We start from the raw sequence: 14,906 nt of genomic DNA on the forward strand, positions 1-14,906 counted from the left end.
GTAAGAATATTGTTTTAATAATGGGCGTTTGTATTTCAAGTAAGTATAACAAAAATATTTGCTACAGAAACTTAGTTGGCTATGGCAGTTACATTCCAAGGATAATGCCTCGTAACTTGAATCACAAGCCTTTCCATAACTTAGAAGCAAATCACAGTCACTTAATTGACTAGTTTTATTTCTCCAGTATGTTCACTTGATTGACAGCAAGCCAAGATATTCTTCCATGTCCTCAGCCTCCTCTTTCTTCCCTAGGACTGGCTTCCATGGAGGTGAGGAACTGCTCCATAGTGACAGAGTTCATCCTTTTGGGAATCCCACACACAGAGGGGCTGGAGATGGTACTTTTTGTCTTATTCCTGCCCTTCTATGCCTGCACTCTACTGGGAAATGTGTCTATCCTTGTTGCTGTTATGTTTTCTGCTCGCCTTCACACACCTATGTATTTCTTCCTGGGAAACTTGTCTGTGTTTGACATGGGTTTCTCCTCAGTGACTTGTCCCAAAATGCTGCTCTACCTTATGGGGCTGAGTCGACTCATCTCCTACAAAGACTGTGTCTGCCAGCTCTTCTTCTTCCACTTCCTGGGGAGCATTGAGTGCTTCTTGTATACAGTGATGGCCTATGACCGCTTCACTGCCATCTGTTATCCTCTGCGATACACAGTCATCATGAACCCAAGAATCTGTGTGGCCCTGGCTGTGGGCACGTGGCTGTTAGGGTGCATTCATTCTAGTATCTTGACCTCCCTCACCTTTGCCTTACCATACTGTGGTTCCAATGAAGTGGATCACTTCTTCTGTGACATTCCAGCGCTCTTGCCCTTGGCCTGTGCTGACACATCCTTTGCCCAGAGGGTGAGCTTCACCAACGTTGGCCTCATATCTCTTGTCTGCTTTCTCCTAATTCTTTTATCCTACACTAGAATCACGATTTCTATCTTAAGTATTCGTACAACTGAGGGCCGTCGCCGTGCCTTCTCCACCTGCAGCGCTCACCTCATTGCCATCCTCTGTGCCTATGGGCCCATCATCACTGTCTACCTGCAGCCCACACCCAACCCCATGCTGGGAACCATGGTGCAAATTCTGATGAATCTGGTAGGACCAATGCTGAACCCTTTGATCTACACCTTGAGGAATGAGGAAGTAAAAACAGCCCTGAAAACAATATTGCACAAGACAGGCCATGTTCCTGAGAGTTAGTAAGAGCTCAGGGTGCTGAGCTCTGGAATTCCTTATAATAAATGGGTGCATGGCTCTGGAATTCCTTCTGCTTTGACATAGATATTTCATTCTGGAATCTTCATATGTGACAATGACTTGGAATTTTCAGCACTGTGCTGAATGGTATGGACCACTGTGCTATAATACATTATCTTTTACATATTTTATTTTATCATCTAGGTTCTGCCTCTTCACCTATCTTCAAAGTCATATAGTCTTGGTTATTGTTACCTTGCCTTTCTTCTATAGAGAATTGCCTGTCCCTGAAAGGAAGGTATTTTCCATTGTGTCTTTTTTTTTTTTTTTGCGCCACTTTTCTCAATTTACTCCCCTCATACTATTTGTGAGACAAACCTATAGGGAAAGGCAATAAAAAGAAGAAAAGAGATTTTAAACAACTGATTGAGAGAATAATATAATTTTAAAAACATATTAACTGACTAAGGACTAGAGTCAAGATGCAGTGTTTTTTGTTTTTTGTTTTTTGTTTTTTTTTTCCTCTCCAAATGTCTGGAAAGGGAATAACTTAGAATTTGTCAGCAAGGATGTTCATCCCATGTCTGACCCCATGCCTGATTAGTCTGCCTAAAGATTTCTAGGCAGATTGGCTTAGCCCCACTGCCTAAGGAAAGTAAAAAGCGTTGTGTCTAGTATACTAGACTTGGGTCTGTTTCCGTCTTGCTACCAGCTATTAGTGTGGTAACAATTTAGTAGCTTTATCAGGTCAGGCTGATGGATTGGGCCAAATGACTTTCCAAGCCTGATTCAAGGAGACCCGAGACTCCAGTGAATTTATCCTGAGGTTTCCTTGTTAAATACAGTTAGTGAGAACTTCCTGTTTACTTATCATATGTATTAGATTTCTAGTTAAGATTCCACTGGAAAAAGTTTGCAAGTTTCTGGACTTGTTGATCTCTGTGGTATGTTGTAAGATTAAAAAGCATGATGTATATCTTTTTTTCTACCCATAACTTTAAAGGTGTTTCTACCTTTTCTTTAACACCTGAACCTCACCCTTACCTCTTGGGTATTCATTTGGGCTTGCTAGACTTGGTAAAGCTCTAAGCATCATTTCGTTTCCTGCCAAATAATTCTGCTCTTCCAAAAAAAAATTGTAAAGAAAATATGTATACTTGCATTTGGCCTCATGCAACCTCCTCCTTTTTGATGTGCATCAAAGTTATCTACCTTGGCTCAAAAACAGCTACACAGACGCTTTGTGGAGCCACTGATTAGATGTGAAATCCCATAGAAGACAGAGACACTCAGCATTTTCCTGGATTCATAGTACTAACCACTTAGGGTACACATAATTTTACCTCTTTACCCCTCTAACCAAAATACAAGCACCATGTCATTAAAATTCCAACTAGAAAGCTTCCCAATCCACTGTGATGTAATTAAAATAAATTCAGCTTCATATTCTCCTTTTACCCATTTTCAAAAACTCATAAACATAACACTCGAATTGTAAAGTCTCTTTCCAGAATTCTCTGTATCCTTGGAACTGTCAAGTTTATAATTGTCTTAGTAGCCTCTTCACTCATTTGTGCCTCAAATTTCTGTCTTCGGTTCAGTAGTATGAAGATTGTCATTTATAGAGCCCTAATTATTTGTCATATATTATTATAAATGCTCTATAAAACTATCTCATTTAATCTTCAAAACAATCTTTGATATTTGTGCTATTCTTCCCATTTTACTGTGAGAGGCCCAGGATATGAATGCAAGGCTTTTACACTTAAACACTAAGAAACTCCTTCCAAAATGCTTAGAAATCTTTCCAACCAAGAAGAGAGAAGAAACCAAGAAGGAGCACTTGACTTCATCCATGCCAGCCCAAGAAGCACATCACATCCAAGATAAAGATATTTTCTCACACTCTTATGAAGAAAACGGTAACCAAGGGAGTCAATGGTGGGCTTAACTCCAGAATGTAGATGGTGGAGGCCTCAAGTGGGCAAGGCATCTCACTGTGGCAAAGGCCAGGGTGAGAAACGATTGGGCATACCAAGAGGCACACAGCAACGGAGACTCAAAAAAGAAGGGCCACGCAGAAATCAGAAGCACCATATCTTCGTGTCTTCTTCCAGTAAAAAATGGACACGAGTCATAGATGAAGGCACTGGAATCTTTGTATCACTGCGGATTGCTGGAAGGAGGAGAGACGACTGAGGATACAAAAATTGGCAAGACCTTGAAAGAAAGCTCTATCCCCAAACACCCACCGTATGCCTTCTTCTGTCACCTGTGCTCCACCCCTCTCGTTAGGAAGTTTCCTGACCAATGTAAGGAGTTGGCTGTTGATTTTCAGTTATTGATTTCCCACCCGATCTGGGCAATGATCCTTGATCCAGCAGCTCACAATCCTCCCTCTGAGCCCCAATATTGATTTGCATTTAGCTTGTTGAATCCGCTTTCTTTGGATTCATAGAACATCTCAAAAGCCCTGTTATTGGCCAAGGGAAAATCTGACAGAAGATCTCAGAGCCCCTCCCTGGCCCCAAAATGGTTTCAGATGTAACTCAACATTCCAGAGGAATGGTAGTAATGGAACTACGTTTTCCCTTTTCTCTGGTATATACGTTTCTTATTAACATTATAAGACAAAGTGAACAGATAAAGACAAAACATCACATCCATTTTTAAAGGAATGCTGATCCACCATTAGAAAATCTATTTCCTATTACTGATTTAACTAAATCTGATTTTAATCACAATTTACGTAACTGTTTTGATTCCATTCTCAAATGTATAATCCTTTGAGATTTTAGTTATTTTTAAAGCTTCTTAGTAATGAATCATTAATTAGTAGCTTGCTATTACCAGAGTTAAAACACTTATTTACCATAGTTCTTCCAATATACTCTAAAGCTGTACTTCCTGTACAAACCTGTTTGGGGTCATTCACAGTCGCAGCAGAAAAGCTCTTGTATGTTCTCTGCTGTTCTAACTTGCTTAACAGAGACTATGGGGTAGCATTCTATGCTTTAATTTCTCTGTCCTCCTCCTTTCTTAATTAGAAGCAACATTTTCCATGGCAGTGGATATTTTTTTCTTTTCAGTTGAGCTGTTCACTTTAGAAAATAAATAATTAGTTTGACAAAGAAAAGCCAAGTCTAGCATCTCCAAGGATTTCTCCCATCCCTTCTGCTCCCAAACAGCCTGAAAGTAAAAACAACTTTTATTTCAGGTATATTTACATCTTGAACAAAACAAACCATTTACAAGATGTGTTTATTCACTTTATTCAAGAATTCCTTCTCTGAACCCTCAGTTTGGGAGGCCCCGGGAGACCTGAGGCACAACAGTCTATGATAGGAGCAACACCGCGCCCAACATTCCCTAAAGAGGATCCAGACCCGGGAGCTTGCTAACATTCTTACTATGGAGAGGAGCTCAACATGCACACAGCAAGTCAACCTGAACATTTCCATGAAGGAGGCCACTCTGTCATGGTGGTTAGAGCACTGGTTTCAAAATATATTTTTATCCCTGAAATTCTGCCATTAAAGAACAAATTTCCTCTCAAATCCCACCTTCTCCTTTCAAAAGCAAATTTCCTGGGAAGTAATAGAAATGAGATAATATCTAGCTCAAGAAAGATATTTATGATTGGTAGGAGAAGTAAGAAGGCAGACAAGCAAGTACATATAAATGTTTTTCTCTACATCGATTTGGCCAAAGATCAGCACTGATATCCTCAAATCTCTTTCCCATAGGCGTCCCAGAGAAGTAATTCAGTCGGTATTTATTAAATTCCTGTTTTGCAGCAGATACTATTGTTATGCTAACTTGATAAAGATGGACAAGATCCCTGCCCTGAAGGAGTCCACCATCTGTTTTTAGAATCATACAGAATAGATGGTCCATAATAAAATGTGATAATAACAGCAGGATATGCTTTCCTAGGGCTTACCATGTGTTAGGTATTCTCAAGCACTTTACCTACATTAACTCATGCGGTCCTCACCATAATCCTATTATCTCATTTTATACAAGAGAAAACTGAGAGACAGAGAAATTAAGAAATGTTTCCAGCTAGTAAGTAACTAAGCTAGGATGTCTTGCAGGCTGTCTCTGACAAAGCAGGAACACCGTCATCTTGGACAAACACCACCATTTTAAGTTCCAGCTCCCTTTCTAACCTCATGTATTTCAAAGAAATCACTTCTCTTCTAACAACAAGTAGCCAGAAAGAGTCGACAGTAAAACACAGATAAGACAGCTTGAGCACAGAGAGAGGGGGGAAAGTCTCTTGGGTAACCACCAAACTTACACTCATACAATGGGCCCCAGTAAAACAGTGGGCCCTAATAAGCACATTCCTTTCTCTTTAGGTGCACTAAGATAGGTAAGCTAAAAACAGACTCTGGGGGTACGTCTGCAGCTGCAGGAAGATGTACAGGAACAGACACAAAAACTCTCCCTCCCAGATAAGCAAGACAAAGAGACATAGAAACATTCTGAGCCTGTGATAAGCTCTCCCACCCCAAACCCTTAAATACTCTTAGTCCATAAGAGAGAGTGCTCCTGACTTAACTTGGCCAGAAGCCCCTCTCAAGTTTATTCTCCAAAAAAAACCTGTCTTTGACTGTTGAGCTGCTTTTAGTGTTTCCTTCCCCCTTCTTCAACTCTTACAGTCTCCAGTGATCTTCCTTTTAATAATTTCATTACAACATCAGCATCATAAATTCAGAGAAGCAATGAGAGCATGGAAAAGTGACCAATTATTTCTACCAAGGCTGTTTGGGAAGGCTTTGCAGGAAAGGTGGGATGTGAGCCGGGCTATGAGGGATGCATGGAGGGGAGAGTGAATAAACATCAGACAGAGGGTGAGAAAGTGCAGAATCAGAAGGAAGGGAACATCTTGTGGAAGCATGGGCATGTACTAAGCACACTATTTCCAGGGAGAACTATATTAGTATAATAAAAGAAGATTGGAGGTGGAAGTGAAAGACAGAAGAAAGAAAATAGGGAGAGAGAAGGAGATGGTAGAAAGTAGTCTAATCATGAATGGGTTTCTTATCATGAAGTGCCCTTTGTAGAAAAGGCCATATATTCAGATTTGCCAGGAGAGTTTATACATGATTTTTAATAGTGTTCACACTCCTAAAAGTGTTCTGATGTGTAAAATAAATTATGTGGACATGCTACTTCTCTATGAAGCTAAGGAGAACTTGGCAATGAAGATTCAATAAAAGTGTGGAGGCTGATTATGACTGAGCTCAGCTGAGAGCATTTGCAAATCCAGCCAGTGCCAAGAATAGAGTGGGCAGAGCACTCCACCAACAGAATGGAGAGGAATCTGCTATCTTCTACTCCTGTGGGAAGTACCTAACACTTAACACCCACTGACCTCTGCACCATCAGATGTAGGTTGTACTAGCTCAGTCACTTACCACCAAGGACCCTTTCTCCTGCATTATTGGAGCTCATGCAGCAACCTCATGGCAGGACTAAGACAGGATCAGAACTCTAGTTTCTCTGCCCTGCATTCTGTGAATTATACCATTTAAACTTTTTGCAAATGTGAGTGAATCATGTTATATTTTGTTACATACTATTTGTTATATGTGTAAGATCATACATAACATGGCCTCTTAATTTTCCAAACTTAAATGAATCATGCTAAGCCCCTGTGCATGCTAACCTATGTATGTATTAGTGATAGTAGACACTGAAGGATAAGCCACAGGAAAATCAAGCATCTCTTTTAAAACACATTCCCAACTCATGATAATCCCCACGGAGGATCACATAAAGAGATGGTCAGTTTTATCGAGTGGAAAGTCTCATAGTCAACAAGATGTGGTTGACACTTAAACACTCATAAGACACATGACACTGAAAATCTCAAAGTTATCTGCTCACAGATCCAATGATCATTATCACAGAGCTTCTTTAAACTAACAAACCTCTCCCATCAGTGGTCTGAATCCTCAGATCTACTGGTTTATTTCCCAGTCCACTCTGTCAAAATTGTTCTTTCTAGCATCCTCCAAATAAATAAACACGAAGGCCCTTTCTTCCTAGACTCCATGACACCGCCCAGTGATGGCTGCTCTCCACCTCTTTCGTTAGATCTGTTCTGTAGCTTTGCTTACTTCTATGGGAAGTTTGCTCAGTACTTCAGGACTTGATCCTTCCCCCAAAACTTCATCTAATGAAATTATTCACGTCATGATTCTTAGTTGTGACCCATACACTGTTCATTTCTCCTTGAGCTCATGGGCAGAGTCTCTGGAAAAATCTTAGATATTATAAAGAAAAATACCTGGATCTAAGTTTGCTTCGTTATGGGGAAAATTATGAGAGTAATTCTACTTACCTCATGGAACTGTTGTGAAAATTACATAAGAAAATATAGTATCATCAACAAGTGAATAAAGAAAAGGTTATACATATGTGTATATATATACACACACACCATGGAATGATGTATATATAATGTACACCATTGTTTATACACAATGGAATATTTTATATATATAATGAAATATGACTCAGTCCCATAAAAAGAAATGAAATAATGGCATTTGCAGTAACCTGGATGGAACTGGAGACTATTATTCTAAGTGAAGTGACTCAGGAATGGAAAACCAAACATCACATGTTCTCACTCATATGTGGGAGCTAAGCTATCAGGATGCAAAGGCATAAGAACAATAAATTGGACTTTGGGGACTCAGGGTAGGGGGTGGTGACGGATAAAAGACTACACACTGGATATAGTGTACACTGCTCGGGTAATGGGCGCACCAAAATCTCAGAAATCACCACTAAAGAACTTACTCATGTAACCAACCACCACCTGTTCTCCAAAAACCTATTGAAATAAAAAAGTTAACAATTTTAAAAAGAAAGCAAACAAACGTAAGATTATGAAATGTCTTATCATTTTAAAAAATAATAAAGTAAAAGGCAATACAACTATTCAAACAATTATGTAAATAAATTATGTTTTGCATTTAAAGAGAGATGGAGAGCAACACGGAAATAGAGTTTCTCAAAGGAGGAAGTCTTTATACATAACAGATTCACTGAGATTAAGCTCTCTTTTGAGTATAGCTCAAGAGTGGAAGGGCCTGACTAGTTAGGTTTTGTTCTGGTCCCGCCACCTTATATAATTAATCCAGGTTGAGAGTAGTCAACCATGTTCCTCAATAGGGCATTTAAATGCATTTTTCTTTTAAATTTTAAACCACAGTTATCTAGTTACAAATATTTCTGAAAAGAACTAACCTAATTGTTTATATTTTTCAATCATGATTTCATTTCTATAGTTTCACTTTGTTTTTTTTAACCTGCTGCCAGTTTTGCTATATAAGACATTGACAAAACCATTTTGCTGTCTTGCAAAAAATTTTTTGGTACGTTTCCATTTCCTATTGATGTCAAGGTTGATTATATTGAGTTTAACATTCGAAGCTTTTTAACGTCTGGTTCCGATCTCTGTCACCAATTTTCTTCCTATTTCTCTTTTGTTCTTGACTTCTTCACAGGTCAACTCAAACTCCTTTGTAATTTTTCAAACCAATGCTAACAACATGGTCTGGATTCTCCAGTACAGTCCTAAACTATTCTATTGCCATGTTAGGCCATGTTTCTCACATTGCACTCGATTGTGGATCCTGAATTTTGGTGCATTTCTCACATATTCCATGCTTTCAGTGACCCCGAGTCCTAGTCTTCATGTGTCCTCTGCTTGGGATGTCAGTTTCATTGTTCTCCACAGGACCAAATTATTCTCATTTTTCAGGACACCATCCAACATTGTTTTCCTGCCAAAACTTTCCTTAATGCTCCAAGCTAAAAGAAACGTTTCACCTTTGAAATCTCATCTTCTTTGGAAGTACATGTATTCTTGACAAACACCACTCATCTGAGAAAAACAGCGTGAGTGAAGTGAAATAGGATGACCAAGTTTTTAACTAAACAGAATACAAAGATCTAGAAATTTATATGAAATAATAAGACCAGAATCAACCTTACAGCAGTAGATCTGATGTTCAGTTTCAGCAAGTTTGTCATGAGGGTTTGAAGAACACTCACAAACATGTATGATGCCATGAAAACTCAAGATATTTATTGCTAACTCATCCATAGTGGTTGTGACAACTGGGGAACAAAAGGTCACCACTAAGACAATATATACTCAATATGCCTCAACTGTATGCTTCCTTTCAGAGAACAGTAATCTTTGATAATTTTTCTTATAGTTCTAGTTATAGCTGTGTATTTAGATAAAAGGGAATTAATTAACATATAGGACATGCTAGATTTTAGAATTGTACATTGTAAATTTGTAATGAATCTGAGGATATGAATTTACCACTCCTGGTCATAAGAATGTTTCCTTGTTTTGATTCTTAGTAACCTAGGAGCTGGAAACCTTGGAATTTCCCTTTGACGGATATGCCAGTAATAGGATTTAATCCCTTCCCTCTTTGGAGTCTCAGGTTCCTGTAATATGAGAAAAGGGTGGCCTCACTGGGCTCCGTGCCTCTGGGCAAACTCTCTATCACAATTTGGGAATGTTAAGCGCATAACCTACCAAATTGAAAGCAAGTCACTGGGCACAGTCTCCATTGCAAGTCCTGGAGGGTGGAAGGGAGGTCTCATCAAGAATGAGGAACTTGCTTTTGTCCTCTCCTTGCCTTTTTGGCTATGATCCAAAAGAAAGACATGCCGGCTCTCCTAGGATCTTCAAATCATCCCTGGTTCTTCTGATCTTTTCCCCGGTATCTGTCCCTGCACCAATATGACAGCCATGGTCCATATCTCCTATTTAGTCTATATTAGTTTTACAGATAGGATTCTGGTGGCATATTAGATATGTGATGCAGTCTAAGAAGTCAGTAACTGGACAATAAATTGTGCCAGCCTGGACACCACATGATAATCAGTATTCTGCAAACTGTGCTCTATCGCCCCCTGATGGACATAGGATCATCTCCAACCTTAGCACAGAATGACCAATTCTCCTTGGCTTTAGGGGTAATCATGATGTGTGCTTTTGGAAGGGCAGGGACAGAGGAGGAAATTTGTTTTACAAGTTCATTGGTAATTTGGAAGAAATGACAAGCTCTGCATAGATATTTATACACAGAGTAGATCTGATCATGTTAATTCCCATGCTTTAAAATCTTTCATGTCTCCCCACTAACTTTAGAGTAAAATCTACTCTAATACATACAATGATTTTTATAATCTGTTTGTATCTCAATACCCAGCCTCATAGCCTTGTCTATTTTCCCCATCAGGCCTTATACTCTACACTCACTAAATTATTTGTCATTTTTCCAAAACTAACTATATCAAACTTTGATACATTTGGATAGGCTGTTTCCACTCTCTGTGATGCAACTGATGGTTTTTTAAAATTTATTGAAATTCTCCTGCAAAAAGTCTGACCTGATACAGGTGGGAAGACTTAGGCTATGCTTCCTCTGTATTCTAATTTTAGATGATAAATACTATAATATTTCACCTTACATTACATTGCACTTTCTAGGCTGTGTTTCTGATTTCTACATGCTATACTTCATATATGCTGCAGGGACTCAATTAAAAGAAGATAAACTATACATACATTATCAAATAATGGAGAAGAGCTCATTTATACTTCAAAATATAAAACATATTCCAAAATATAAAAATTTTCAAACAATAGTGTACAAAATTACATGTAGGTTTAAAATTGAATCGAACATGTAGAAACATATCAACATGATCATTTCAAACATATAATAAAATAAATTACAATTAATGCAAAAGAAAACTGAACTAATAAATACAGATCTTTAATGTGACTATTCATTTTGAAAAATATAGTATACAATGTGATGTGATGATACCATTTTATATCTACTGAATAAGCAAACTAATATTAAATAGTAAATAATCAAACTATGTATTAACAAAGCTACAGAAACCCCACAGCATTTTGACACTACTGGTAGCATTTATTGATTTATGTGTTAATTCCAGGAGTATTTATTTTCTATTCTATGTTTTGTATAGTGACAGGAGTTGAATTTACAAGTCCAACAAGGCATTTATCCTACCCTGAAGGTGATGATTGCAACAATATATGAACACGCAGGATTTTGACAGCACTTAAGAGGAATATCTGTCTCAAAATGGGGAAAGATGTGAGAAAAAAAAAACATGCAGTGAGTGAAGAAACATTAAATTAAATTTTATAACAGATAATAAAAGTCAGGTCTGTAAAAAAAATCGTGGAAGAAGAAAAAGAGCAGGATTTGTGAAAGTACAAAGGAATAAAGCAGCATGATTCATTCAGAAGTTTAAAACACGTTGGTGACACCTTTTAGAAAATAAACTTTTAAATACAAGTAAGATAAGTTTATATGTTTATATACTTTGGCCCTATGAGTCTAAAATTGAGAAATTATTCTAAAGGAAAAATATAAGTAGCACCAATTCATTTCAAATGGCAAGAACAATGATATTTAAATATTCAGATATGGATAACATTACGTAAAATATAATATGTTGACTTATTAAATTTTATATGGTCCCCATTATTATTGACTATCAAAATTATGTAGCAACATGGAAAAAGGGTTATAGAATAATGTAAGTTAAAATAACAAAACAGTACATTTCTTATACTAGGTCTTAAAGATAGTCTCTTGTATTCTTTTCTAGAAGTTTTATAGCTTAATTTTGTCTGTTTGTATCTATGACCCATATCAAATTAATTTTTGTTCATGGTCTGGAGTAAAGACTAATGTTCATTTTTGTCCCCAAGTGAATATTCAGTTGTTTCAACGTAATTTGTTTAAGAGACATCTTTTCCTACTGAGTTGCTATGAGGTTTCAGTCGAAGAACTGGGTGGGTCTACTTTGGACTTTCTCTTCTATTTCTTTGATCTGTCTATTCTTATGTCAATTTCACATTGCATTGATTATGGCAATTTTACAGATTATCTTTTTTTCTTTTGTTGGTTTAAAAACAATTTATGTTATAGGCATAAAATTTTAATTGCCTATATTTAAGGTGTATAACATAATGCTTTATTATCCTTGTACATAAGCACAGTGAAATGATTACTACAGTGAAGCAAATCAACATTTCTTCACATTTACTTTTGTTTGTGTAAAAGGACCTGAAATCTACCATCGTGGCAAATTTCTAGTATAAAATATGTGATATGCACATTAGTCTTATTTATCCTACGTAACTGCAACTTTGTACCCTTTGACCTACATCTCCTCATCTTCCCCCAACCTGGTCCTGCCCCTAGTAACAACCTTTCTACTCTGTTTCTGTGTATTCAATTTTTTAGATTCTACGTATGTGAGATCATGAAATGTTTTTATTTCTGTGTCTGGCTTATTTCCATTTTTTTCATCAGCTTTATTGCAGTATGATTGATAAATAAAAATTGCATATATTTAGGTTATACAATGTGATGTTTTTATATATATGTACATTGTGAAATGATTACCAAACTCAAGATAATTAACATATTCATCACCTCACGTAGTTTTTTTTTTTTTTTTTTTGTATATAGTGAGAACACTCGAAATCTGCTCTCTTGAGAAATTTAAGATATAAAATGTTTTATTACTAGCTATAGTCACGATGCTATACCTTAGGTCTTTATTTGTCTTATAACTGAAGGTTTGTACCCTTTGGCCAATATCTTCCCCTTTCCCTGACCCATGTCCCCGGCAACCACCATTCTACTCTGTTACCAAGAGTTCAACTTCTATTTTAGATTCCACATGTTAGGGAGATTATGCAGTATTTGTCTTTCTGTTTGGCTGATTTCACTTAGCATAATGTACTCCATGTTAACCCACGTTGTTGTAAATGGTGGGAACTCCATCTGTCAATGAACACTTAGGTTGTTTCTATATCTTGGCTACTGTGAATAATTCTGCAATGAACCTGGGAGTGCAGATACTTCTATGAGCTCTAGTAGTCTGCCCTGATCCTCAGGGAATACATTCCAAGACCCCCAGTTGGTGCCTGAAACTGATACAGACAGGAGGCAGGGAAATACTGGGTTGAAAATGGTGGAGTCTCTGGCAAGGGTTCCACCCTAAGTCTGGACTCACAGCCCTAAATGAGAACTTCACATCCCCATTTTCCCGCCGGAATGTTGCTTTTTCCAAATCCACCCTGTCCTGCTCTGTCCCACACCCTGTACCCATAAAAATCTCAAACTCCACTAGCAGAGAAGCAGAGTGTAGTGGCAGAGAAGGAGAGAAGAGAAGAAGCAGCTGGACATCGGAGAAAAGCAGCTTGACTTTGGAGGGATGGCTTGATGGTGGGACTTCACAGAAGAGTTTGACCGTCCTCAGGTGGGACTCCAGGGGAAGATTATCTTCCCACTCCATCCCCCTTCCAGCTTCCCTTCCCTTTGAGAGCCACCTTCACCACTCTATGAAATTTTCCACGTACACCACCCTTCAATTCATTCATGTGACCGGATTCTTCCTGGATGCTGGACAAGAACTCAGGTACCAAGAGGGCAGGGTGTAAAAGGCTGTCACTCTGACCCTTCACTGAGCTGGTTCACACTTAGCCACCTGTGAATGACAAATGTTAAAGGATCACTGATCGTAACATATGCCCTCTGGGGATCTGGGGTTTGCAGACACCCCCTCTCAGATAGCAGAGCTAAAAGAGCATTGTAACACGCTTGGACGCTGCTGCAGGGCCCACACACAGCCTGCTCCCGCCAGAGAGGAGTGACCAGCCTATTCCAGCATTCATTCACTTCAGTTCCTGCACCCATTGGCTCATGTGCTCCCTCCGGTAAGGGACTGATGGTGGCAGCTGAGTAAACAAGTCACCCCTTCATGAGTCGCATGAAGGGGTCAAGGGAAATACCCAATCTCGAAACCATGAATAGTACCAAACCGTATATATTTTATGTTTTTTTCCTCTACACACATACCTATGATAAAAGTTAATTTTGAAATTAGGTATAGCCAGAAATTCACCACTAATAATAAATAGAACAATTATAAAATACACTGTAATAAAAGTTATGTGAAGGTGGTCTCTCTCTTTCTCAAAACAAAAATGCCTGTCCTTACCCAGGTCCATGGGCACAGGCCCAGGAGTAGAGCTCTAGCCAGGGACCGCCCCCTTCCCTGCCCACTTCCCTTCCCCCTTCCATATCATTTAAAGGGACCATGCCCTTTCCTTCCCAGCACTTTCCTTCCATATCAGTACGAATAAGGACTCTGAAAAGTATTAGATTTGCTCGTTGAAATATACACAATATGAATAGGGAGAATCCTTGGTATAAAATTAAATTATTCTTTATTTCACTTTTCACCTCTCTACTTACAGGTATCATATAATCTTTCAGTCAAATAATTTATATGAAGCAACTAAAATGAGATTTGTGTTGAAAAGGTACAGGAATTTGTAAGTCACGGTCCATGCCCTTATGGAGGTCAATTAGAAGACTACACTAAAACATTTTAGAAAAGAGTAAAAGGGCTGGGCGCGGAATCCCAGCACTTTGGGAGGCCGAGGAGGGTGGATCATGAGGACAGGAGATCAACACCATCCTGGCTAACACGGTGAAACCCCGTCTGTACTAAAAATACAAAAAAATTAGCCGGGCGAGGTGGTTGGCGCCTGTAGTCCCAGGTACTCCAGAGGCTGAGTCCGGAGAATGACGT

At 38.5% G+C, this 14,906-nt stretch overlaps 1 protein-coding gene across 1 annotated transcript; it reads left to right on the forward strand.

Annotated features, from left to right (window-relative positions):
• Positions 1-266: 266 nt before the first annotated feature.
• Positions 267-1,231, forward strand: LOC126934805 (putative olfactory receptor 10D3). Its single transcript, XM_050755625.1, has one exon. It carries the CDS (start codon positions 267-269, stop codon positions 1,203-1,205), a length of 939 nt encoding a protein of 312 aa, XP_050611582.1. The 3' UTR covers positions 1,206-1,231.
• The last annotated feature ends 13,675 nt before the right edge of the window (positions 1,232-14,906 follow it).

This window comes from Macaca thibetana, chromosome 14 (assembly GCF_024542745.1).
Source record: "Macaca thibetana thibetana isolate TM-01 chromosome 14, ASM2454274v1, whole genome shotgun sequence".
NCBI classification, from domain to species: Eukaryota; Metazoa; Chordata; class Mammalia; order Primates; family Cercopithecidae; genus Macaca; species Macaca thibetana.